The sequence below is a fragment of the Ochotona curzoniae genome, unplaced genomic scaffold (assembly GCF_017591425.1).
Source record: "Ochotona curzoniae isolate NIBS_2020 unplaced genomic scaffold, NIBS_Ocur_1.0 contig_883, whole genome shotgun sequence".
Classification (NCBI taxonomy): Eukaryota; Metazoa; Chordata; class Mammalia; order Lagomorpha; family Ochotonidae; genus Ochotona; species Ochotona curzoniae.
Genome location: NW_024466599.1, coordinates 20,717,626 through 20,742,953, shown reverse-complemented (window position 1 = coordinate 20,742,953; position 25,328 = coordinate 20,717,626). Strand labels below are relative to the sequence as shown.

The following is a 25,328-nucleotide window of genomic DNA, read 5'->3' as shown; positions in this document are numbered from 1 at the left end:
TAGTCACTCATTTGCAAAATGAGTCTCTCTCTGAAAAAAAAAAAAAAAAGATTCATCTGCTAATGGTAGTGGACAAGGCTTTGCAAACATGAAAAGTTTACAAACTTTGAAACCAAGAATAACTGAGATAGGATTCTTGGTAGATTTCTCAGGTGTTATTTAATTTGTTAATCCCAGGCAAAGATTCTGAGGCTGTGGATTAGTGTTAAAAAACATTGGACCTGCAGCATCGGCCAACCCTGGATCTCATTCTTCCTCTGCAATCATGGCAGTCTCTTTGAGTTTTGGGTAAATACGTTTCAACATTCTGGGCCTCAGTTTCTTCATCTATAGAGAAAACATACTCTCCACTTCTCACTGTGGTTCTGTAGATCAAATACAATGACATAAGACACACATCTTGCACAGGGATCTGGGAGGAGCCTGATAAATTTTATTTTCCATGATTTGCCGCAAGTGTATTGCTCACAGCCAAATACTGCCTGGCAATCCTTGGTCCCTCTGAGTCCCATCTGTAAAGCAGACCCTACAAAGCTGACTTCACAGGCTCTGAGTCTGTTAAGTTAACAGAAGAGGGTTAACAGGAGACAGTGACGAAGCACCCTGGGAGTAGAACTGCAGAAAAGATCCAAGGAAAATGATGCTTTGTTGGGAATGTCACAGAAAATGACTCCTCAATAGTATTGAGAGCCCATAATGTACAGAGAAGAGCTAAAGAGAAAAAGCTTGTTCCTCATGTTTGAAAAGAAATTAGATCAGAATACTGAAAAGTCCAATTCAGAATTACCCAAAATGAGCAGTAATGTTAACTTTATTCCTGTTTGAATTTAGAGAGGATAGCTTCGACAGTTAAAGGGAAGCCACTTTGGAGAGAGACTTAAAACACACCCGTGTGATCAGGCGTTCACACGGCCTGTATCACCACACAGGGTCTGGTCTGAACACAGACAATTATCCATCCACTCTGGAGTGCAAAAGTTCCAGTGTCGATGATGCTCAGTGCTAGAACTGTATGCTCTGAGGTCTCTTTGTTCAGTACTCTCCCAGGGCACATATGCCAGGCAGTAACTGAGATGGCATACAACACTATGCCTGAAATAGAAATAGGACATCTTCAATTAGAGGAGAATAATCTGGACACAGAGTATCATAGGACTTGGCGCTTCGGTAAAGGCACTGTAGTGTAATATGGAGTAGGGGTGGAGCAGGTGCTTGAGTTTCCTGTCCTCAAATGCGATCACGTCACCAGTACGTGTAGTCTCTCCAGCTCTCTCCAGAGGAGTCATGTTTAACCTGTTTTCTTTTTGCGTTCTGCTGTCAAAAATAGATGTCTGGCAAGTAAATCTTAAAGGCAGCCCATAGTTCCTGGGCACTAATCTAATCCCCATAGACAGGTAGAAAGTCTTCAGGGCTGGCAAAATATGTAGGCCACAAGAATCATTATCAACACAAAGTGAGATCTACCATTGATTCAGCTTGCCATTGGAAAGGTGAATTGTCTGAATGACAAAAGGGCGAGTGCTATTAACCTAAGACCAGAGGAAGGCAGTTCCTGGAGAGCAGCTGGGGAACATGAATCTCTACCAGCTGAGAAGCCCAAAGATACTTCATAGAAGTGTGATTGAAGGATTTTTTTTTTCTCTTCTCCTCGAAAACTCAGATAGTTTGGCTTGTGTCAAAGGGAATTCGTTTACTCCCACTCCAGGGCAGGGCCAGCTGCTGATGGCTGTGATTAAAGGACCGTCCTGTGACTGGCGGCCTGGGCTGGAGTCAGTGCCACTTCTCCGTTGCAGTCTGCAATTCCCAGCTCCAGAGCTGTCTTAGAGGTTGAGATAGTAGTGGCCCCAGAAGCAACTGCTAAAAAGCACAAGTGCTAATTGGGAATGAGTACCCATTAACACTGGCATACAGACTAATGTATCAATTTCACTGTGACCCTTCTGAGAGCAGACTTTGGAATCTTAAGCAAGTGAAGCCAACAAGGAACTTCAAAAACATCTGGCCTTGATTTTATATGCGAAGAACTTGAGGCCCGGAGTGGATAAAAGTCATGTTCAAGGTCACCAGCATGTCAGCAGCAGAGCTGGAACCTGTTTCTGGGATTGTCTGTAATCTGTTGTACAATTTAGGAATTCGAAATGTGCACATAAGAACTCAACTGGCCAACGCTTGAACCCAGCTGAATTCCCCATATTCCCTGTCCTTCACACCAGAGTCTCTTTTTCACACCCCCATGGCTGAAGACGGGAATAAGCGAGAAGTGGCCAGATGCCGGACCTTTCAGCCCATCTCTGTTACTGCCCCAATGAGCTTTGACAGCCTCATATGTGCAAGGTGTGGCAGAAAGGGAGGGGCGAAGGGGTATGGTGTGATAGACAGTGAGAAAAGAAGAAAAAGGAGCTGCTGAGTGAGCAGTGTACTGCTCAGTCCCTCCCCAAGACACAATAAACCCTGATTAATTACCATAGCCTGGACCCTCTTACCTGGAGGGGGTGGGGCAAAAGGGAAAACTCACAGGGCTGACGAAGCAGGACTAGGAGGCAATCCTGAGTTTCTTTTGACCTTTGTGTCTCAGAGCAGGGCCTGCCTAGGATGTCCGCTGAGCACCAACTACATAGGAAAACAAGTTCTGCCAGGTCTTCCTACATCAAATTCCTCAGAGAGCGGTTAGCACTGCCCAGGGCCCAGAGGAGGAAGTGTGGAGCTCCTAGTCAGCTGTCACCTGACTGGTGAACAGCATAGCAAAATTCGAATTTAGAGCCACCCGATCTCTCACTTGGGCTCCAGCCACCAGCACTCAGCCCCTCTTTGTGTCACAGGCTGTCAAGCTTCTCACCTTCTGACACATCAGTTTCCTTCTTTACCCCAACGTTTTGTGCAGTTACTCCCACAATGCCAGAGAGGAAGGTTCCATCTCCCTCCTTCCCTGCACTTCACTCATTCGGAGCCCAGCCCTGGCTTCTGCGGGACAGGGTGGAGGTTGTGAAGGAACTGGAGGCCAGCCTGCATGCTCAAAGGAAACCCCACCGCGAGGCAGTTTGTACCACTAACTCTGGGATGTCATTGCAGGTCTGGAGTGCAGCTTTGATTTCCCCTGTGAGCTGGAGTACTTCCCTCCACTGCATGACCGCGGGAACCAGAGCTGGTCGTGGCGCCGTGTACCCTCTGAGGAGGCATCCCAGATGGACTTTCTGGATGGACCCGAGGCAGAGCGCGCCAAGGACATGCCCAGAGGTAAGGGTACAGAGGGGTTAATGCAGGGTACGCTGGATGGGCCAAGATCCAGGCTGGATGTGCCTATTCCTGCGTGAGATGATGACACGTATCTATCCTTGATCTGCTTTGTTTGCCTTGAAACGTATTTTCAATATCTGTGCCTCCCTGTGGCTTTGGGGACTATGCAAAGAAAGGCAGGATGCAGGTCCAACGTGTAGGTCAGTGTATCCTTTTACTCTGGCTAAGCCACAAAATGTGATTTCATAACATCTTCAATGAAGATATTCCATAGTAAGACATAGGAAAAAGTGCTGACCTGCCTGTCTGTGAGGATTGGGGTTGCCACATCAAATACAAGAATTTGAATTTTAGATGAACAACAGATGATGTTTCTGGTACAAGTATGTCTCATGCATTAGTTGGAATATACTTATACTAAAAGCTACTCTAATTATACTCCAAAATTCTAATGTAATTGGATGTCCTGCATTTTTATTCACCAAAATCTAGCAATTGTACTTTGGAAGATACTGTGGAGTCAGACTAAATGTTTGTTTCAAAGCCCTTCATGAATATTTAGCCTGCATATTTGTTTTGCATGTTTCCAGTTGTCGGATGTTTATGAACATCTTCATCTGAATTATCAGGGCCTGCAAAAGGAAAGCTCAGAATAAATAATGGGTATTTGTACAATATTCACAATTTTTAAAGATAGGTGTGCAAGCACTAAACCCAGCCTAGCCTTCAGGTCTCTCCAAGCCAATCCTCAGGGTTACCAATTCCTCTGACCCAGAAAACTCCTGGCTCAGATATGACAACTTGTTTCTTGATTCTGGGAACAAGTAATAACTGAAACGGTACTGGGTGTATGGAACATTCACAGTGATTATTTAAATTCACAAAGCACTTCCACATACAATGTCTCGTAGGATTTAGATTTTGCAGGGGAGGCAGGGCAAGTGAGAAAGCTAGAAGTCAGCAAAGGGGAGTGACTGGTCCAAGAGCAGACAGTTTGGACTGAGGGGTGCAAGTCTTCATGCCTGTCGTAACGAGTCCGAGAAAGGGCAGACTTCCACATCAGTGTTTCTGCCTTATAGCAATACAGTTACCACGACCTGCTTTGCAGACAAGTTCTTGAAAATTTTGTCAGGCCAGGGAGTCTGCCAGAAACAGGGCTAGGTAAGCTGATGGGAGAGGTTGGAAGTAGTACAAAAATAAGTAATGCTCTCAGGCTTACATTATACGTAAACCTTGAACTCTGTCACAGCAATAGAACTGCGAGATACTTTTCCTTTCCACATTCGTGGGCTGAACTTTTCTGTTGTTATGACTCTCTTGAAATTGCTTGAACTTGATATATATTTTAAATTACTTTCACCTGAGTACTCTGTGGTGCGTGCATGTGTGTGTGTGTGTGTGTGTGTGTGTGTGTGTGTGTGTGTGTGTAGGTGACTAGCAATGACCCAATAATGCTTCAGAAATTACACATAAATAGTGTCTAGGCTCCTATCACCTGAGATTCTGATGAAATAAATTTAGATGGAGCTTAGGAATTGGCATATTTTAAAATATCATTTTGAAACAGCATGTTAAAAATGTAGATATATCGCACATATGTGGTTTGAAGATTTCAAGAAACCCAACATTTCTGTTCTTGCCACCAAAAGGAAGAATCCCAGCAGCATCAGCCCCTTTGCAGTCCCCTCTGTCTCTTAGCTGGATCATACATTTCTCTCAGAGATATTCTGTCCTGCATTGTATGTTAATAATCAATTTGCTTTTCTTCATCATCTTTTCACTTATGTGTAATATCCCTAGATCACACATTTGTTAGGTTTTCATGTTTGTAGCCTCTCATACAAATGGAATCTTAGTATTATTTTGTGATTTGTCCATATTGGGTTCATGTAACCATGATTTATTTGTACTAGCTCTGTATTGAATTCATTGCATGAAAATACTGCAATTTATCTCTTCTGTTATTTGACATCTGGGTTCTTTCCAGGATTTTGCTTTTATCAGTGACACTTCTGTAAGCATTTTTTACTCATATCTCTTGTGCACTTGTGCAAGTGTTTCTTAGAACATATAGCTAAGAGGAGAATTGCAAGGCGATAGTGTCAGAGCATCTTCCATTTCATTAGGTAATGCCAATCCATTTTCCAAAATAGTTGCACCAATTTATGCTCTTCCACTGGTGATGTATTAGTGTTCCTTGCTGTGACTTTATATCCTCGCCAATAACTGGTATTGTCAGACTTTGTCATTGCTGTTCATTTGGTGAATGAATTTAATAACTCATTGCAGCTTCAAGGTCCTTAGGGGTTATTTTATTTCATGTTTTTTATGGGTTTCTTAGGTGATTCTGACTGCTGACATGGGCTGTTGTCAGACTTACTCTCATTTGCTATCCCCCTAGGGACATCTCTAGATTCTAATTCCAAGGCTTTAGAAATTTGTCCATGTGTCTGAACCTTACCCATAAAAACAAATGTATTTTAGGTTGTGAGTTGTTCAGTGGGATCAAGAGGGAGGGACAAGTGACAGTTGCCTTGGTAAACTCCATAGATTTTGGAGGAAATAGACACTATAAGTTTGAAAGTAGGTGCTTTTTAAGAAAAAAATTTGAAAACCCCAATAAATTTTTGATTGCCACACCCTGATGTCTTTCTTCTTTTCTATCTTCCGTCTTGTCAAGTCCATCATTGTGTGAAGAAGCAAATATTGTGAAAAAACAAACATTAGAGGAGGGGGGAAAAATTTCATTTCTTAATGTCCTCTAGTGTGGAAATGTATTAATCTCTTCATTTTATGAAGGTGGGTCCCAAGGCTCAGTACATTCTCCATTGGGTGAGCCAGTCAGAGCTGAAAAAATTCATTACTTAGGAACAGATTTTCAACTTCCATATATGAAAGGTTGTTGCTCTTACCATGTGTTACTATGGACAATCACTAGGGACAAAAGCTTGACGAAACACAGCAAAAGCCACCGTGGCTTCACCAGCTAGCTTAAAATCTTTGTGAGAAGATACAGGAGTCTCCCACTGCCAGACATTGTTTTTTCTTCTTGCATCTAATGAGATTTATACTTACAGCACTTGAAACAGTCATAGAAACAAGGGGAACAGCCTTTCAGCCATAATGGGACCTTCTGCTACAATGTCCTGAACTTCAGATAGAGGCAGACATTGTGGCACAGCACTAAGGTGCTGCTTGTGATAACAGCATCCCACATGGGTTCCAGTTTATGTTGTGGCTGCTCTACTTCCAGTCTAGTTCCCTGTTTACGGCCTGAGAAAGCAGTAGAAGGTGGCCCAAGTGTTTGAACCCTTGCCACTCATATGGACACCTAAAAGCAGCCCTGGGCCCCTGGTCTCTGCCTAACTTAGCTAGATGCAAGATCTGTCTCTCCTTCTCTCTCTCTCTCTCTCTCTCTCTCTCTCTCTCTCTCTCTCTCTCTCTCCATCTCTCCATTTTTCTTTCTCTGTAACTCTGACTTTCAAAATAAATAAATAAATCTTAGAAAAAAAGAACTTCAAATAATAGTTTCTCATCTCTTTTGGAGTCACTTTATTGCATCATGATTTGTTTCCTGAAGTACAGTTGTTTCGCCTGTAGCACAATGATGTAATGGTGTCTCTTGATCTTCAGGGAAAGACGTGAAGGTGTAGCAAGTGAAACTGGTATGGCCAACCTGCATAGCAGCAAAACAGAAATGTACATTGCTGTCTCAGTTTCTCTCATGCCAACAGAAAATGTAGCTATGAAGCAGTGATAAAGTAGTGCAGTCATTATTATTTTTTTCCTCCCCTAAACTCAACATTTATAGGTTGGATGGTATTTAGACTCTATTACAATATTTCTTGCCAGTGGACATAGAAGCTCCAGAAAAAGGCACCAAGATAATACCAATCACATGTAATGAACTCTACAAGTATAAATTCTGAATGATTCTAATTTATGGTCCCTGTAGCTGAGAATAGTAAAAGAGATATAATTCTGAGTAGCAAAATAATAAAAGGTGATCATTTTGATAGAAGACAATATTATGAATTAATAAAATCTTGAGGAATCATCAGGTTAAGGCACTCTCTGGCTTTCTAAGAAATGCCACAGGCGTGTTTGATGTCTGCCACTTCTGGTCTTTGGAAATGTAGTCATGGGAATACATTTTTCTTCTCCAGTATGACAAGATTTTGACCTCCAGCATGAACTCTAGCTTAAAAATGTAAAACCCACGATCAGTCATCCCCAAAGACCCCTGCCTAACCTCTGACACATAAGCACACACTTGAAGAATGGGTGGTTGGATAGCTTTTCTGGACTTCTCAACTCTCTTCCAGCACAAATGTTGGCTTCGTTTTGGTGGAAGACGTGGATGAAGCAATGCTGCGGACAGTTTGTGTTCATCAAAATGACTTAGTTTTAAAAAGACTAAGCAACATTGTCATGATTGCCAAGATTGAGGATGCTTTCACATGTTTGGGTTGCCATAGAATGGGGTTATTCAGCTTTTACTCCTACTGTACACTTGTGTGTTAGGTTCTTGTGTCTGCTATAACAAATTTATACAGAATAGGTAGTTTAAAACAATAGTATTTTATTCTCTTCGGATTCTGGAAGCAAACAGAATGAAATCAGTGTGTCAGTGTTGTTGGCATCTGCTGGAAGCTTTGAAGGAAAATGTTTTCCATGCCTCTTTTTTTTTTTTTTCTAATTTCTGGGGCTTGCCTATAATCCTTGTTTCTTGATATGCAGATTTATCACTCAAGTCTCTGCCTGTATCATCAAACCACATTCTCTTTGTGTCTCTGCTTCCAGTCTCTCTATGACTATGATCATCATCATCATCATCATTATTTAGAGAGAGAGAAAGAGAGATGGTGACATAGAGCTTTCATCTTGACTCCACAAATGCCTAAAATAGTCTAGGCCAAAGCCAGGAGCCGAGAACTCACTCCAGATCTTCCTTACAGGTGGTGGAGACCCAATTACTTGAGTTATTATCTGCTGTCTCACAGAGTCTGCATCAGCAGGCAGATGGAATCAGGAACCACAATTGAAACTCAAACTCAGGTATATGAATTCAGGATGTGGGCATGTTAACCACTAGGTCAAAGGCCTCCCCCGTGATAGACTAATTTAGAAGAATCCTCAAACAACTCTCATGTAGACTCTACCCCAGAAGAATCCGGAACCTGGGCCCCCCTTTTAGCTTCAAGTGTTGCATCAGTAGGAAAGTACTTAGGATACAGCCCCGCTGTGCCCTCAGTCATTCCTGGCTGCAGCTCAGTATCTGGGTTGTGTCTGAGCCTCACTCTCTGGCTCTTCTTTTTTAGGGCATTGATGGACAACTGGAGTGCTCAAAGGCCAACCAGCACTTCCTCTTCTAGCCAGTGAAACTTATCATTTGTCACCCACGTCTGCTTTCAGGTTTCATTTGCTGACTGACTAGGACCTCATCCATTAGCCTCTTCAGTCATTGGTACCTATATGGGAGTGAGTCTGATTGTTAGGGATGGAAAGGAAGGAAGGAACTTCAGCACTGGAGAGTCACTGAGCTGTATCCTGAGGTCCCTGCTCTCTGCCTTTGTCCCACTGGGTGAAGAGTGCGAGTGCAGTTTTCAAGTCCGCTGTTTATAGCCTACAAGGTTCAGTAGTCAACTTAAGGTCACCTGGCTAATGAGAGTCTGTAATTACACCCTTCACTTTGTGTAAGAGTGTGTAAGGGAGAACTCTAATTTCAAGGATTGTTGAACCTGAGAGAGCAATCAGAAGACATAAGCAAGCTGGTGAGGAAGCTAACACATACGTGCACACACATGTATCCTTAGATAGGATGCTCCTTTCTGTTTCCTTGATCCAAAATGGATGGTCCACTCTGGTTTTGTCCATGCCAGATGCTCACAGTCTCCCAGTCCCTCAAGCCACCTTCCAGTCTGTTCTGCCATCAAGTTTCTGCTGCAGGGCAGTGATTTTTATACCTTATTAAATGATATTTTGCATCAACAAAATAGCTTTGAACATGTGCTCCTCTTATGTATGTGTTCATCAATTATTTTCATGAATGTATACGAGTCAAACTATGAAACATGACTGGCAAAGATCAGTTTATTTTGTGTGTGTGTGTGTGTGTTTTAAGATGAAAAGAAATAAAAGTATGGCCACACTTCTGGTTTGCTAAGGAAGGTGTCTCAGGCTGGCCCAGGTGTTACTGCTGTCCCTGTCCCTTCCCCAGTCCTTTCAGTAGGACCCTGTGGTCAGTTTCTGCATGCCCATTTGCCTTCTGAAGTCAAGCTGCTCTAAGCAATTGTGCCTTTATTCACAAGGCCACATAGACAGGTCTGGTCACCTTGATCTTTCTTATATTTTTAAATACCTTTAGTCTGTGTTCTCAGAACCCACAGTTTGGAAAGGAAAGAAATAACTTGTGGGCTGAGTGATTCTAACAACACTAACCATCCGAAGATGAAAGAATCTTTCTCTGTAGACAATCATATTTCAATTTCAACTGAATACTGCATTTCAGTCAATTATTTCCAACTGGTTCATCTAAAGCACCTATTTTAATGGTATTTCTTATGATAATGACAAACTAGAAATAATTTAAATGGTTTTCATTAGGGAATTTGTGAAATAGGATATAGTATAACTAAACTATTTTGCTGCAACTGTGCTTACATTGTATAAAAACTTAATAGCATGGGAAAGACATATTATTAGTTTTCATATAAAACCTGAACAATGTGGATAAGTCTACAAAGCACACCAACATAGCTTCAGAAGTTGTTACTAATCTCTCATTTTCCTCTATATGCTCTAGCTATTCACAAGTTTAAGTCCATGAAAATGCATTCCTGTTGTAAGATAAAATATGATATTATTTTTAATACAAGCAGAATAAACATTTTCTTTTGACATTATACAACTGGATTATCTTAGGCTTTTGAGAAAAAAAATGTTAATTATCTTGTAGCCAGCAAAATCAGTGATACTGGCTCGAGTGAAGCAGACCAGCAGGCTGTTTTACTCCTTGCCTGTGTAACAGAGTGCTCTCTGTCAGCAATTAGCATCATCTTACAAATCCAAAATATCCTTACCACTTCTTGTTTTCTGCCTGGCTTATCCCTGAATGGCAAGAAAGTGTGGTTTTGGAAACCAAGTGTGTAGGGTCAGGAATATACCCAGGAAGCAAGTGTCACACTTTAGTGTGAATAGAATATACCAGTCCTACCATAATTTGCCCCACCCCCTGCAGGCTTATCAGAAGGATGCTCTCTGGCCATGCCTTTCACTTGAATATGACTCCTCATTATGCTAAGGGCCTTAGGTAAATGCGTATCTTATGGGTCCCACCCTTCTTCTGGAACTTGTCATAAAGACCACACTGATTCTTTGGTTCTTTGCTGTTTGTGGTAATATGTCATTCATCTCCCAGGCAGTGAAATCCCTGGATCTTGAAGCCCTGAACCCAAGCAGTATTTCAGCAGCTATAAGCTGTGGGTCATTTTCATGCTGTTCTACCACCAGAGTTTCAGAGATGGACTTGCATTAATGAGCCTGCAAACTTGACTCAGAGCAGGGTGTCTGTTGAAGTTTGTTTTATATTATGGCAATAGATTGTGTATATTCAGTTTTAAGAACATAATGATACTTCCCACTTATCCTGTTCCCACCCTCCCTTCTCCTTCCTTTCTTATTTTTCTTTTCATTTTTCAGATAGCATGCTTTTAATTTTCTTTATAATTACAAGCTTAATATTCCACTAAATAAAGGATTCAGCAAGTAGCAAGTAGAATAATCACTGCTTCTCAGGAATGTAAAGACGGGTTATAAACAACAATCACATCTCAAAATGTTAATTTCATTCATATACATTACTTTTCTATGCTGTATGTATTAGTTGCTACAGATCTGGGGAAGCATATGATATTTGTCTTTTGGGTCCTAGCTCTTATCATAAGCATAGTGGTCTCTGGTTGTATTAATCTGTTGCAAAACACAGAATTTCATTCTTTTTATGTTGAGTAGTATTCCATTAGGTATGTACATACCACATTTGCTTTATCGAATCATTAATCGATGGAAATTTGTGTTGATTCCATATCTTATCTATTGTGAATGGAGCTGCTATAAATGAAGAGGTACAGATAACTTCCACATACTAATTTCATTTCCTTTAGTTAAATTCCCAGTAGTAAGATGGCTGGGTTATAGGAGAGATCTGTCTTCAGGTATGAGGAATCTCCAATAAGTTTTCTGTAATGGGTATACAAGTCGGCATTCCAATGAAAAGTGGGTTAGGTTATCTTTTGCCATCACATACTTGCTAGAATTTTTACATTTCTTTTTAACTTTTGGATGATAGTCATTATAACTGGAGTGAACTGAAACTGCATTGTGATTTTTCTTTCCATTTTCCTGATGGCTACTAATCCGAAGCATCTTTCCATGTGTCATTTGTAGTTCATCCTTTAAATATACATGCTCATATCCTTAACCCATTTTTTTTAAAGATTTATTTGTTTTTACTGAAAGGCAGATATGGAGAGACAGAGAGGAAGATCTTCCATCTGTTGATTCACTCCCTAAGTGGCCACAATGGCCAGAACTGAGCTGATCCAAAGCCAGGAGCCTGGAGCTTCATCTGGGTTTCCCACGTGGGTACAGGGTCCCAAGGCTTTGGGCCGTCCTCAACTACTTTCCAGGATACAAGGAGGGAGCTGGATGGAAAGTGGAGCCACTTGGGTTAGAACTGGCATGCATATGGGATCCCAGTGCATGCAAGGCAAGGACTTTAGCCACTAGGCTACTGCACCGGGCCCCTTAACCCATTTCTTAATGGATTATTTTGTTGTATTTCTTGAACTTCTCCTTACATATTCTGGATATTAATTCTTTACCAAATGCATATTTTGTAAATATTTTCTCCCATTCTGTTGGTTATCTCTTTACACTCTGTTGAGTGCTTGCTTTAAAGAAGCTTCTTAAAACTTTATATAATTCCATTTGTCCATTTTTTTCTTTATTGCTGAGCTTCTGGGGTCTTATCCAAAAGACATCTGCCTATATAAGTGTCTTTCAGAATTTACCCCTTTGTTTTGCTTTGGTTATTTGATGGTTTCACATCTCAGGTTTAGGTCCTTGATCCATTGTGAGTTGACTTTTGTAAAGGGTATAAAGGAGGAGTTTGTTTGTACTTCTGCATGTGGAGATCCACTTTCGCCAACACCGTTTGTTAAAGAGACTGATTTCTCCAGGGAGTGATTTGCCTTGTTTGCAAAAGCCTTAAGCTAATGAATGTAGAAGAATCATACCACAACACAAAGTATGTATGACAAATGCACAGCCAGCATCATATTAAATGGGGAAAAGCTGGAAACATTTTCACCAAGACCCAGAATCAAGCAAAGATGCCCACTTTCATCATTACTATTCAACTTAGTTCTGAAAGTTTTAGTTAAAGTCATTAAAAAAGAAAAAATGAATCAACGGTATAAAAACTGGAAAGGAGGAAGTCAGATGATCATTTCAGGTAATGCAATCCTACATCTAGGCCCCAAAAAGAGTACACTAAGAAGAGTTTACAGGAACTAGCATTTCTGTGGCTCAGGCTATTCTTTGTACCAGAGTGCTAAGATGGTAGCATTGCCAGTAGGGAATCCATGCAACATTCTAGGCAGGAGCAAAGAGGAACTTCCAGCTCATCAGTGTGACTGAATTTGTCAGGTTAGCTCCTCCAGAATGAGGGACCCATGGAGACATTACAGATTAGTGATTGGGGCTGGTGTGGAAAACACAAGGGATATTGTATATGAGACTATCCTCGGTTTTCCTGTTTGACCCAGTGGACTCACAGCAGTCACAAGAGAGCAAGGAGGAGGCAGCCAAGTCAGTCATGGAAGCAATATGAAGATGGATACAAAGGTCAGAGATGTGTGGATGTTGCACTGATGATTGTGAAGATGAAAGAAGAAGCCATGAGAGAAGGAATATAGGAAGCCTCTAGAAGCTAGAAAAGAAAATTAAGTCTGTCCTCCAATTCCATCCAGAAAGAATACAGCCTCTCTACCCTTGCAGTCTAACAGCTGACCTCCAGACCACAAGAAAAATGTGGTTTTGAGCTTCTGGGTTTCTGATCATTGGTTACAGCAGCAATGGGAAACTAATGCAATTAGTTGTGATCAAGTCAGGAAGGAAAGGGATATGCTTTGGGGGCAATAGTCAGAGCTTCCGTGGGCCAGCATTCTAGAAAGTCACTCATAAGAGTGACTAAACCTTAAGGAAAAGCTGACCTAGTTACTGTGAAGGCTCCAGTAGCTGATGAGTGTTTCTGGGTGTTCAGTAACCTTGCTGCTTTCACTGTGAGCAGAGTCAGCCTTTCTGTGGGTGAGAGTGGAGCACAAAAATACAGCAGCACCCTGAGCTGCTGAGGTCAGAGACAGGAAGATGCATCTGGAAATCTGTAGGGTAAGGAGGCCTGAGACCACTCCCACGTAGGGACCTTGAGAAGTTAAGTTGCGGAAGTGGTGGAGCAAGGATAAAGCTACCTCTTCACCTGGCAGGATCCCAGGGAAGCTGTGGCAGCTGCCCATATGCAGTCCCTATGAAGCCACTTTTTTGGGGGTGGGTGGCAGAAGCAGTGAAATCACACACACGGCCTGTGGTGAGCTGCCAGCTGGCTCAGGAATACCTTGAGTCAGTCTCAAATGGGAAGAGCTGCAGATTGTCACTCTGTACCCATAGTCACATTTGATTCTTACAACACAAAATGGATATTACCTCTGTCCTTAAGTTGGTAAACTGATGTGAAATAGTAAGCTTCAAAGCGAAGACCTTGGGTCTTACATCATTGTAACATTCCGAGAGTTAAGGTCGAAGTCCAGTATAAAAGAGACATTTATTAAATATTTCTTGACATGCATTGAGAAACTTAAAGGATTGAATCCAGTATTTGGCATAGTTACATTTCATGTTCATTTTTGAACACCAAGATGCACATTCATTCCATTGTTATCAAACTATTTCTAAAATGCTGAGTTTCTAGATCCAACACCATGACATGGTAGGCTAAGCCACTGCCTGTGGTGCTGGCATCTCATATAAGCACCTGTTTGTGTCCTGGTTGCTCCACTTCCCATCCAGCTCCCTGTTTATGGCCTGGGAAAGCAGCAGAAGATGACTCAAGTCCTTGGGCTATTAGACCCAGAAGCTCCTAGCTCCTGGCTTCAGGTTGGCTCAATTTTAGCTGTTGCGGCAATTTAGGGAGTGAATCTGTCTGTCACTCCTCTCTCTGTGACTCTGCCTTTCAAATAAAAATAAAGTAAATTTCTGTGCTTCCCAAGTCTGATCTGGCAGAAGATCTGGCTCCTTAGATGTGTGGTAGTATGTTTTGAAGCCCAGAGCATCACGTACATAGCCCTGATGCCAGGATTTCCTTCTCTAGTTTGGGGCACAGTCAGAGGCTATCCATTGGAAGTACAGAAAGGTCTTGGGAAGCTGACTGTCATGGTGTCATCTTTGGCAGATGGCCAAGGCAATGGATGCTGCCTTCAGCATCTACAGCATGCAGAAAGCTGGACATCCAGGTCTGTAGGTGATGTGGTCAATATGAGAAAGTAGACTCAGGTTACTGCAATGAGGAGTTTGTTCACAGCGCCCCCTGCCCTTTTAGAAGTGGACTCTATGCTGAGAATTAAAATTGATAGACCAGCCCAAATTTCTTAACTGGTGAACTGCGTGAGTGGCACCAGATACTCTGAACAAGTGTATGGAGTTGTCCTTTTTTTTTTTCTTTTTTTTTTTTTCGGCTTTTTTGTAAAGAAGCTTTTGTTCATATTATCAGGATTTTTTCAGCCTCACTGGTTCCTGGATCAAATGGTTCAGATAAGACACATCCTAAAGAAATATGGTCTGTGTTTAAGAAAAAGCATGAAGTACTCTGAATTTATGCTTGAGGAGATTTGAAGGAAACCCAGGACCTTGCAAAGAGGAATAAAATGAAGTCCTCTTGAATGGGGATAACGAGAGTGTAATTCTCCTTAGAGTGGAAAGATAATCTTTATTCATTCAGAATAAAGAGTAGTTCAGTGAAAGTGGAAGGGAGATCTGGGGGTCATTTTACCTCTGTGACTCTCTTTCTTAACTTATTATAGAAGTCAATTGAAAACCATGACCAAGAGACAACTCTCCAAACAGGAAAATGCCATGATAGAGTAATGTATGCCCAAGATGCTAGCCCTAATCCCTCCAAAGGAGCAACTGTGTCTGAAGAATCTTGACCCTAGAAGGCAGGAGGCTTGCTTGACTTACACATGTATCCAAATGTAACATACCAGGGGGTGTTATCAAAACAAGGAGTTTATGGATGTCACAGAGAATGTACTGAGAATGACTGAGCCTGCATTCATTCTAGTGACCATGCACACTTTGAAATAGAATTGCAACAGATTCTAAAGAATACACAGGGGTTCTGAATAGGCATGGCCTGGTAAGTAGACGATGAGAAATATTAACCTGGTTAAGTTTGTGGTCCAAATTATTCTTATATAAAATAGTATGATTTGTTCTGATTCTTTCTACTTGTTACTTTATCATTCTTACTACGGACACCCCTCCATCACCACAGGCTTTAAATTCAAGAATTTAATCAGCAGTAGATTTAAAAATGGAAATAAATGCATCTATCCCAAACATGTACAGACTTTTTTCTTGTAATTATTCCTTAAGCAATTTAGTTTTAACAACTGTCTATATAGCTTTCACATTGTACCACATATTGAAAGTAATGCAGAGGTGATTCAGGGTATACAAGAGGATTTGAAATATTTGTACGCAAATATTACCTCGTTTTATATAGGAACTTGAGCTTCCTTGCACTTTGGTATCTGTTGCCATCGTTGAATCAATCGTTAAGAATCGTTGAATCAATCAACTGTATTGATGGTTAGTTATGCTTACTGAAAATACACTCCCTGGATATCTAGCCTCTCCTGGTTAATTTTCATGGACCCTCTGTTGTTTGGTAATTTTGCTGTCTCTATTATTATTGCAATGGAAGAGTTAATGGAAATTTTTTTCCTGGAAGTGAGGAAGTAAGGTGCTTAAGGTGAGAATAGTCATTTGATTCTATATAGCCATGCCACTAAATTAGGTAAACATTAAATTCTCTTCTGCAAAATCAACATAGTGTGTGTCTATTTAATGTCTTCTTTTCCAGTATTGCTCAGTCTATTTAAATATAAGCACTACGACACTGTCATTCTTTACACTATTATATTCCCTATCCTAATAATCATATTCTTCATATACTTAACATGGTATAGTTATCCAAACTTGAGCCATTGTATAATGATACTTGGTGTGTGTGTGTCGGGGGTGATTGCTCATCCAGTGTGGAAGAGCTTAGTACACTCAGTGCTATTCCCATTGCTAAGCTGTTGGCACCAATAATGCCCCCTTTTGATCTTTTAACTTAGGCTCACGTACATAGGAACACTTTTTTTAAAAAGATTTATTTTTGTTAGAAAGGCAGATTTGCAGAGTGAAGGAAATGCAGAAAGAAACATTTTCCATCTGCTTGCTCACTCCCCAAGTGGCCACAATGGCCAGAGCTAAGCTGATCCGAAGCCAGGAGCTTTTTCTCGGTCCCCCACGAGGTTGTAGGGTCCCAACATTTTGGGCCATTCTCTATTGTTTTTCCATACAGGAAGCTGTATGGGAAGTGCGGCAGGAGGTGAACCGGTGCCCATATGGGATGCTGGTGCTTGGAGGTGCAGGATAAGCCATTGAGCTATTGTGCCAGGCCTGTGGCAACATGTTTTTAAAGTAGAAACACCAAAATAACTAATTCACCCAAAATGAAAGTTTTTCTTTCGTTACTATCTTTATGTAGATGAACAACTTTAATGTATTTTTGTGCAGAGATTTAGAATGGTGCTCCCACTATCCATATTCTGTTCTTTTAAAATATTTGTATGTTTCAATCTATTTCATTACTGCAGGATTAACCTACCCCAAGGAAAATGAACCAATACTAAGTAGAAAAGAAATAGAGTTCCTCAAGCATATAAAGACAAGGACTGTAAATAATAATCAAATCTCAAAATATCAATTTCATTGATATAGATTACATTTTTTATACTCTTTATAGTAGTTGCAGCAAATCAGGGCAACATACATTTTTTTGAGACTGGCTTATTTCAGTAAGCATAATTGGCTCCATTTGAATTTACTTTGTTGAAAAAGACAGAATTTCATTCTTTTTATGGCTGAGTAGTATTGCATAGTGTATATATACCACGCTTTTTTAAAGCTGATCATCAGTTGATGGACATCTGGGTTGATTTCATTTCCTGGCCACTGTGACTTGCACGGCAGTAAACATGGAGGCACAGATAACTCTTTCACATGCTGGTTTCATTATGTTCTGAAGAAGGCAAGAATCTCAGTTGCTTTGGTGGGACAGTACCCTTGAGCTGACCCATCACTCTCCAGCCTTCATGTGAGCACTTCATTCTCCTCTGTCAGCTGCCTTCGCTTTGTCCTATGTCAGCTGTCTCTGTTGAGGGTTTATCCTGTATCAATCCTCTGACACAGGAATAGTAGGATTGGCTAGTACACTGTCTACACGGGTTTTCTCCAAATAAGAACTAATTCAGATGTCTGGTGGCCCTTTGTGTGACATATATGTAAGTATAAATAGACAGATGGAAATGAAGAAAGAAAGACAAACAAAAAACCCATAAGATTAATAATGACCATTTGTGTGACAATGTTGGACTAAATCTTGCAATAGGACTTACCCTGCACCATGAAGGAGAAAGAGAAAAGAGAGAATGCAGCAAGTGAAGAGACTTAAAGTGTCTCTTTAAAGTAACTCCAAGTATAAAATTAGGCAAAATGGGCCTAAACAGTTAATTTAGTGCTCTGAAAAATTTCCAAAGGTATGTAACAATGAGAAACATTCATGCTTAAAAATTTGCCTATTTCAAGTAAACACAGGGAATATCTTTGGTGTTCTGACCTTATAGTGCTCCTAGCTACCTGACTCAGTCATTGCAGAGGGCCTGACAAAGTAGATCAGAGCAGCTGTTATCATCAAAGGGGCTCTCTTGATTTGGTAGGGGTGGGAGTACTGTGGGTGGAAGGCTGTCTCACGGGTGCATAGGTTGGATTCAAGGTTGAGTGAGACATGCTGTACAGTCTGAGGTGCCGGTTGGAATAGGCATGCGGATGGCTAAAGCTGTGTTTCCACTGAAGGTGTGAAAGTGACAAAACTAGCCATAGTCCCTCAGCCAAACCAAAAGCATATACAGAGAAGACACAAAGGAAACCATTCCATTACCTGCACGCAGACTTGACAACAGATGTAAAAAAACATTACTGGTTGAAGGTTTTTAAGTGCGTCTTTGTTGAGACATTGTTAGATAATTAAGCTGTAGGATAACACATAGGGAGTCAGCCTTCAAAATAAACTCAAGCACGTGAAAAGAAATCAGCAGAGACATGGCAGCACACACACACACGCTGTAAGGAAGACATATTTCATACCAAGATGAGCCAAGTTGCCAAAGGAGCTAAGTAAAATAACAGTAATAATAATTACAGCAACAGCAGCAACCAGCCAAGAACTCACCATAGTTTTTATGTAAGAAATTCAGGGCATAGAATTGTTTAAAATATTGTGTAAAACATCCAGTTTCCAACAAAAAGTTATGAAATATACAAAGAAATATGAAAATATGATTCATACCCAGAAAATCCTGTAGGGACTACTTTTGAATGTCCTCAGATTAGAAAACAATGCCATCATAACAGCCATTGTACATATTAAAGAGCAATTACCAAAAAGTGTTCAAACAGTTTATAACAACAATGGTCTACAGTAATGAAGTAGTTGAGAACTTCAATGAATGTAGAATTATTTTTTTTAAATTGGAAAAATATCAAGTTTGAAAGGATAATAACTGAAATGAGGGCCCAGTGCAGTGGCCTAGGGGCTAAAGTCCTTGCCTTGAATGCCCTGGGATCCCATATGGGTGCTGGTTCTAATCCCAGCAGCTCCACTTCCCATCCAGCTCCCTGCTTGTGACCTGGGAAAGCAGTCAAGGACAGCCCAAAGCCTTGGGACCCTGCACCTGTGTGGAGACCCGGAAGAACTCCTGGCCCCTGGCTTCAGATCAGTGCAGCACTGGCTGTTGCAATCACTTGGGGAGTGAATCATAGGACGGAAGATCATCCTCCCCATCTCTCCTCCTCTGTGTATATCCGACTTTGCAGTAAAAATAAATGAATCTTTTAAAAAAGTATAATAACTGAAATGAAAAAAAGTTTCATTAGAACCTCAAAAGTTTTACAAAGGTGGATGAAAGAAAGTGTGAAAATAAATTGATATCGTTTTGCAGTGTGAAAAACAGAAAAATTAAGGAAACATATTCAGATGACACATCATTAACGATATAAAGATCTTGAATCCATAGTACAGAAATAAGTCATCATGCAAGAAAAGCATCAGTATGATTAATTACTGACTTATTTGAACCAGTGGATGTTAGAAAGCAGTAGAATTTCATACTCTAAAATATTGCAAGACAAAAATGTCAGTAGGATTTTTATGTACAATAAAGTCATCCTTCAAAAATAAATATAAGGGGTGGGCATTTCACCTAGCAGTTAAGATGCCACTTGGAATACACATCCAATATTGAAGATAGCCCCGTCCAGCCCTTGCTGTTGTGGGTATAGGCAGAATGAATCAAGTGGAAAATTAAGTTCATGAGAATAGAGAAACAAAAAAGCCAGGAGACCACAGATTATTAGATCAGATTATAAGAAAAAGATCCAACTATGTATTTTCTAAAACAAAATTCTGAGATTCAAACAGTTACAATGAATGCAACAGGTTGGAAAAATAGGTACATTCAAGCAGTTAGAAATCGTAAGAAAGTGAACAAGTTTAAGAAATCCAGAGTGACTATATTATTATCCGCTGAATTTAAGAAACAGGTACATGGAGAACTTTCTCCAGTGTAGTCTGTCTGCTAGGTTGTGAAACAAGTCTTTATAACTTTACAAATTTGTAAACGTATATGCATGTGACAACAGGCCCTGAAACTTTATCAAGTATATCTGTCTGAGTAAATGTGCCAAAACTGAAATGCAGAACAGATAATTTGATAGTATTGTTGGAGACTTCAGTGATCTGCTTAACAATGGCAAAAAAAACTACACAGAATATGATAAATAATGCATGGACAATATTATCAGGCACCCCAGACTGCCAGATATAGAACATTTCACTCAATGACTGAAAAACATAGCATCATTTCAAGAGCATAGAGAACTCTGTGCAGCATAGGCTATCTGCTAGGTCATGAAACAGATGTTAATAACTTACAAGGATTAAAACGATCCAAAGTATATTCTTGAACCAAAGAAACAAATTATATATTACCAACACAACGAGCTCTAGAAATCTCCAAATTAATAAGTTAATTGGTAAACTCCTAAATAACTCATGCATCAAAGGAATAAATGATATGAGAAATTATAAAATATTTTAAGCGACCAAAAATTTATCTTAGATATATCAAAACTTATGGGATGACATGAAAAGGTACTTAGAAAAACCAGCTCTGGATTTCTATACTGGAAAAAATAAAACTTTCAAATTTATAACTTAAGCTTAACTCTCCTGTAAGAAACAGAAAAATCAATGAAAATATAAAGCGTAAAAAAGAAAATAAATAAAGATTACATGGAGTTCGATGAAATAGGAAATAGGAAGGCAATAGTGAGAATCAATGAAACCTAAAGTTGTTTTTTTGAAAACAACATAATTGACCAATTTTTTTACTGAACATATCAAGGAAAAAGATAAAAACACAAATTATAAAGTCAGGAATTAAATATCATTAAGGGAATTTAAAAGCTTATAAGAAATTAAAAGTATGAAATAATATTAAAGCTATTAAGAGTGTAAGAGAGTATTTAAATGTGCTTTACCAATAAATTCAATGTCTGTTAAATGGGCTAATTGCTAGAAAGAAAAAATTACCAGACTAATTTTCAAATATTGGAAAAATCTGAGTAAACATGTAACAGGGGTGAGTATTGGAGGAATGACATGTGTACCATTGGTTTATCATGGTATGTTAGGGCCAAGAGAAATGTATCAACAGACCAGAACGAGAATTCAAAAATAAGTTTTTATTTAATTATCTGTTAATTTTTTACACAGTTTCTCAGATAATTATATGCCATAAAATAGAGTCTTTCCAAAATACAGTACTGAGTTAATTCAATATCCATATGCAAAAAAAATAAAACAGGGTCCTTACCTCATGCTGTGCATATATGCTGTGCATATACCCTAATGTAAGAACTAAAACTACATAGAATTTAGGAAGAGAAAAATCTTTGCAGAATTTTGGTTGAGAAAAATAGTTATTAGATATGACACTAAAACCACAAGCAATAAAGAAGTTTCTAAGTTATATTCCATCAACATTAAAAATTTTGTTCTTCAAGAGATAACATTAAGAAAGTGAGAAGACAAGCCACCAAAATGGGAGGAAATGTTTGTGGGTCATGATTCATCTGAGGGAACTCTAAGCAGAATATATACATAACTCTTACAACTCAATAAGGTAATATCCTGATTAAAAATGAGATTCATGCCACTTATCTAGAAGGGATTTAGTGAGAATTAAACAAGATGATGCCCTAAAGCTTTCTCTGGCATGATGTTTGGCATATAATAAATACTCAAAAGTGGCAGTCACATTTATGCTTAGAAAGGTTATCACTGTTTTATAAATAAGCAAACTGAGCTGCAAAAAAAGATAGTTTGTCCCAGGGCGTTGAGGGCAGAAGCAGCGGTATGGCCCAGGCTACAGCTTGCAAAATCTAAGGATTTAGAAAATCTCGGTTGAACTTCACACTGAGTGAGCCAAAAACACTTTTCTGGGCCACCCCATCCTTCAGGGTTATAAGGATTCCCCAGCCTCTGCCCCAGTGCTCCTGTCCCATCAAACTGTACTGATTGGAGTTGGAGTTGGGGTAGCTGGGAGCAACGTAAAAGGGAGAAGCAGCCTGCCTTAGTGGGCAGCTCTCACAATCTCACGGCTCCCACTCTCTCCTTCACTTGATGTGTATTACAGTTGTAGTTCATTGCCATGATTGATTTAAACAGAGAAAACTGAGAGCTGCTTGGCATTTTGATTAAGAAGGGATTTATCAAATTTAACTAGAATTTATACATAACAAATATCATTGCAAAAGCTATAGATACACAAAAACAGTTTAGATATATATTATATGTGCTGACATGGAAATACATATATAGTGAAAATGTAGGTTATAAAGCAGTATGCAAGATAACAGCTCATTTTTATTTGTATTTGTTATTTAGGTATAGAATATGTCGTGTAAGTCACTATATCAAACTATTATTGGAGCTCTCGTTGCATAATAGGTTAAGCTGCTGACCAGTTTGGGGGACTAAGTTAACAGCTGGAATATCTTGTGTGTGTGTGTGTGTGTGTATGTGTGTGTGTGCGCACATGCACACACGTGTGCCTCTTTCTATCAGTAACTGACTTTCAAATAAATGAATATATATGATTTCCAGTTATTTCTAGAAAATGGAATTTTGGCATAACAGTCAGATGGAACATACAAGCTGAATTGGTGGCATTATTTTTTTTTACCTGCTTCTTTTTAAATTAAAAACTGAAGTAAATATAACATTTAAGATATTTTTGTTTAAAGATCTGTATTTATTTATTTATTAAAGATTGATTTTTTTGTTGTTGGAAAGACAGATCAGATTTACGGAGAGAGTGACAGGCAGAAAGATCCTTATCCTGCTGTCTCACTCCCCAAATGCCGCAAAGGCCAGAGCTGGGCCAACCCAAAGCCAGGAGTCAGGAGCTCTTCTCAGGTCTGCCATATGGGTGTGGGATCCCAAGGCTGTGGGCCATCCTCCACTGCTTTCCCATGCAACAAGCAGGAAGCTGGAAGGAAAGTGGAGAAGCAGACACAAATCGGCACTCACATGGGAACCCAGCACTTGCAAGGTTAGCATTTAGCCTTTGAACCATTGTGCTGGGCACTATTTATTTTTCTGTAGGAACAAGACTAAGATGACTTAGTGAAAGTTACACAGTGAATAAGTTAGTGAATTGTATATTAAAGATTTGAACTTGGATCTGTGTCTTCTGCGTTCCAGAATGGATCTGCAGAAACTTAGCAAGTTCTTCCTGTATAAAATGGGGGTGAGTTATTAATTCAGTCACTGGAAGAAGTCCTAGAACACCCTGTATAGTAGAAACTGAATGAAGGGGAGTGTTGTGAAGTTGTTGAGAAAGATGAGGAGAGCCTTGAAAAGAAATAGCGACTCCACAGAGACTCCCTTCTTATGCTTTTGTGTTCCAATAGAATAAAGAAGTATTGCTGTTTGCTGGTTCAGATTAGTGAGCAAACTTTCAGAGCAGCGTGGAAAGAAGGAACCACAGAGGGCCCGGCGCGGTGGCGCAAGTGGTTAAAGGTCCTCGCCTAGCACGCCCGGGATCCCATATGGGCGCCGGTTCTAATCCCGGCAGCCCCGCTTCCCTTCCAGCTCCCTGCCTGTGGCCTGGGAAAGCAGTCGAGGACAGCCCAAAGCTTTGGGAACCTGCACCCGCGTGGGAGACCCAGAAGAGGCTCCTGGCTTCGGATCGACATAGTATCGACCCGTTGCGGCTCACTTGGGGAGTGAATCATCGGACGGAAGATCTTCCTCTCTGTGTCTCCTCTCTGTATATCCGCCTTTCCAATGAAAAAATAATAAAAATAAATCTTTAAAAAAAAAAAAAAAGAAGGAACCACAGAAACAACCATCTAGCAATCCAATCCCTGTTAATATAGTGGAACAAATATTAAGAGGAAAAAAATACTATCTGGGATAATGGAATTATGAGCAATAAGCATTATGGATTTTAAAAGAACAAATCATGCCAGACAAAGTTGATTGCTTTTTTGATTAGTAGACTAGGGGAATAGAGTGGATGTAATATATCTTGATTTTAGCAAAAGGTTTGATAGTGTCTCATGAAATTTTACTCAGGAAATTAATTGAAAATGGCCTAGAGATGAGCACCGTTGCGTGAACTTCAGTGTGGTGGCAGTACAGCAGAAAGGAATGAGAAATGACAATACATCAGAGAAGAGGGATGGTAGGGGGATACAGGGGTTGGGAGTTTCAGGTCAGGGGTTAGTTCTGTTTAATTATTTCATTACTTCTCAGGAAGAAGAAGGGGTCGCTCTTACGTGAATAAAATTCATAGTGTATCTTATCTATGTGCCTTAGTGAAGAGAGAATTCTTTGAAAGCCAGAAACGCCATGTACTTGCTAAGTCCAGGTCTCAGAAGAGGCCCTGTTGATGCTGACAGCTAATGGGCCCAGAATTTGCTTCAGCTATATTCTCGGTGATCAGGGATTGGTGTTTTGGCCCTAGACAAGAGCTCTCCTTTTTGTCGTCACCACTATGACCTTCTCCTGTACATCCTCCCCTCCAAACCCCAAAGGCTCAGAGTCCTCCAGCATTTAGCCCAAAAAGAGCTGTATGCCAGGTCTCTGGTACACGTCAAAAACAAGGAAGTCATAAGCATGTAAGAGATAAAGGTTAGCTGATGGCTTAGAATAGGTGACAAACACATTCATCTGACCATGATCATTGTTATGAGTGAAGGTTAAATCATATTTTGTGAGGGGAAAAGGAGGATCAGTAATAATAGATGAAGGTAGAGGGTGTGGGGATTGGAGAACTGAAGTTCCTTTCTGAGTGGTTTTAGCATAGAACTAGGTGCTTCTCTCTTTTGCCGCATAACATGTAGAAGCATCATGATGATGGTCAACATACTAGACCTGTAGCATTAGTGGATATAAGGGATCTATCTGCTTTGGATGTCACCTTATAATCAGCCTCCACTAGGAACTTGTCAAGAGGACAGGCTTACTGACTTGCAACAAGTGAAAAAGACAACAGTGAGGTGTCAATTTCTGTAGAAATTGTCTCCTTGGTAAGTTTAGCAATCAAGCAGTTTGCCAGGACCTTTCAAGTAAGGGT

The 25,328-nt window shown here is 40.1% G+C and overlaps 1 protein-coding gene across 1 annotated transcript in view; it reads left to right on the top strand.

Annotated features, from left to right (window-relative positions):
- The window catches only part of ALK (ALK receptor tyrosine kinase), a 667,016-nt gene that overhangs the window by 222,605 nt on the left and 419,083 nt on the right, over positions 1 to 25,328 (top strand). The window contains exon 3 of the mRNA XM_040993973.1: positions 3,070 to 3,234. Coding sequence (XP_040849907.1) covers positions 3,070 to 3,234 — 165 coding nt within the window. The remainder of the gene's footprint in view (positions 1 to 3,069; positions 3,235 to 25,328) is intronic.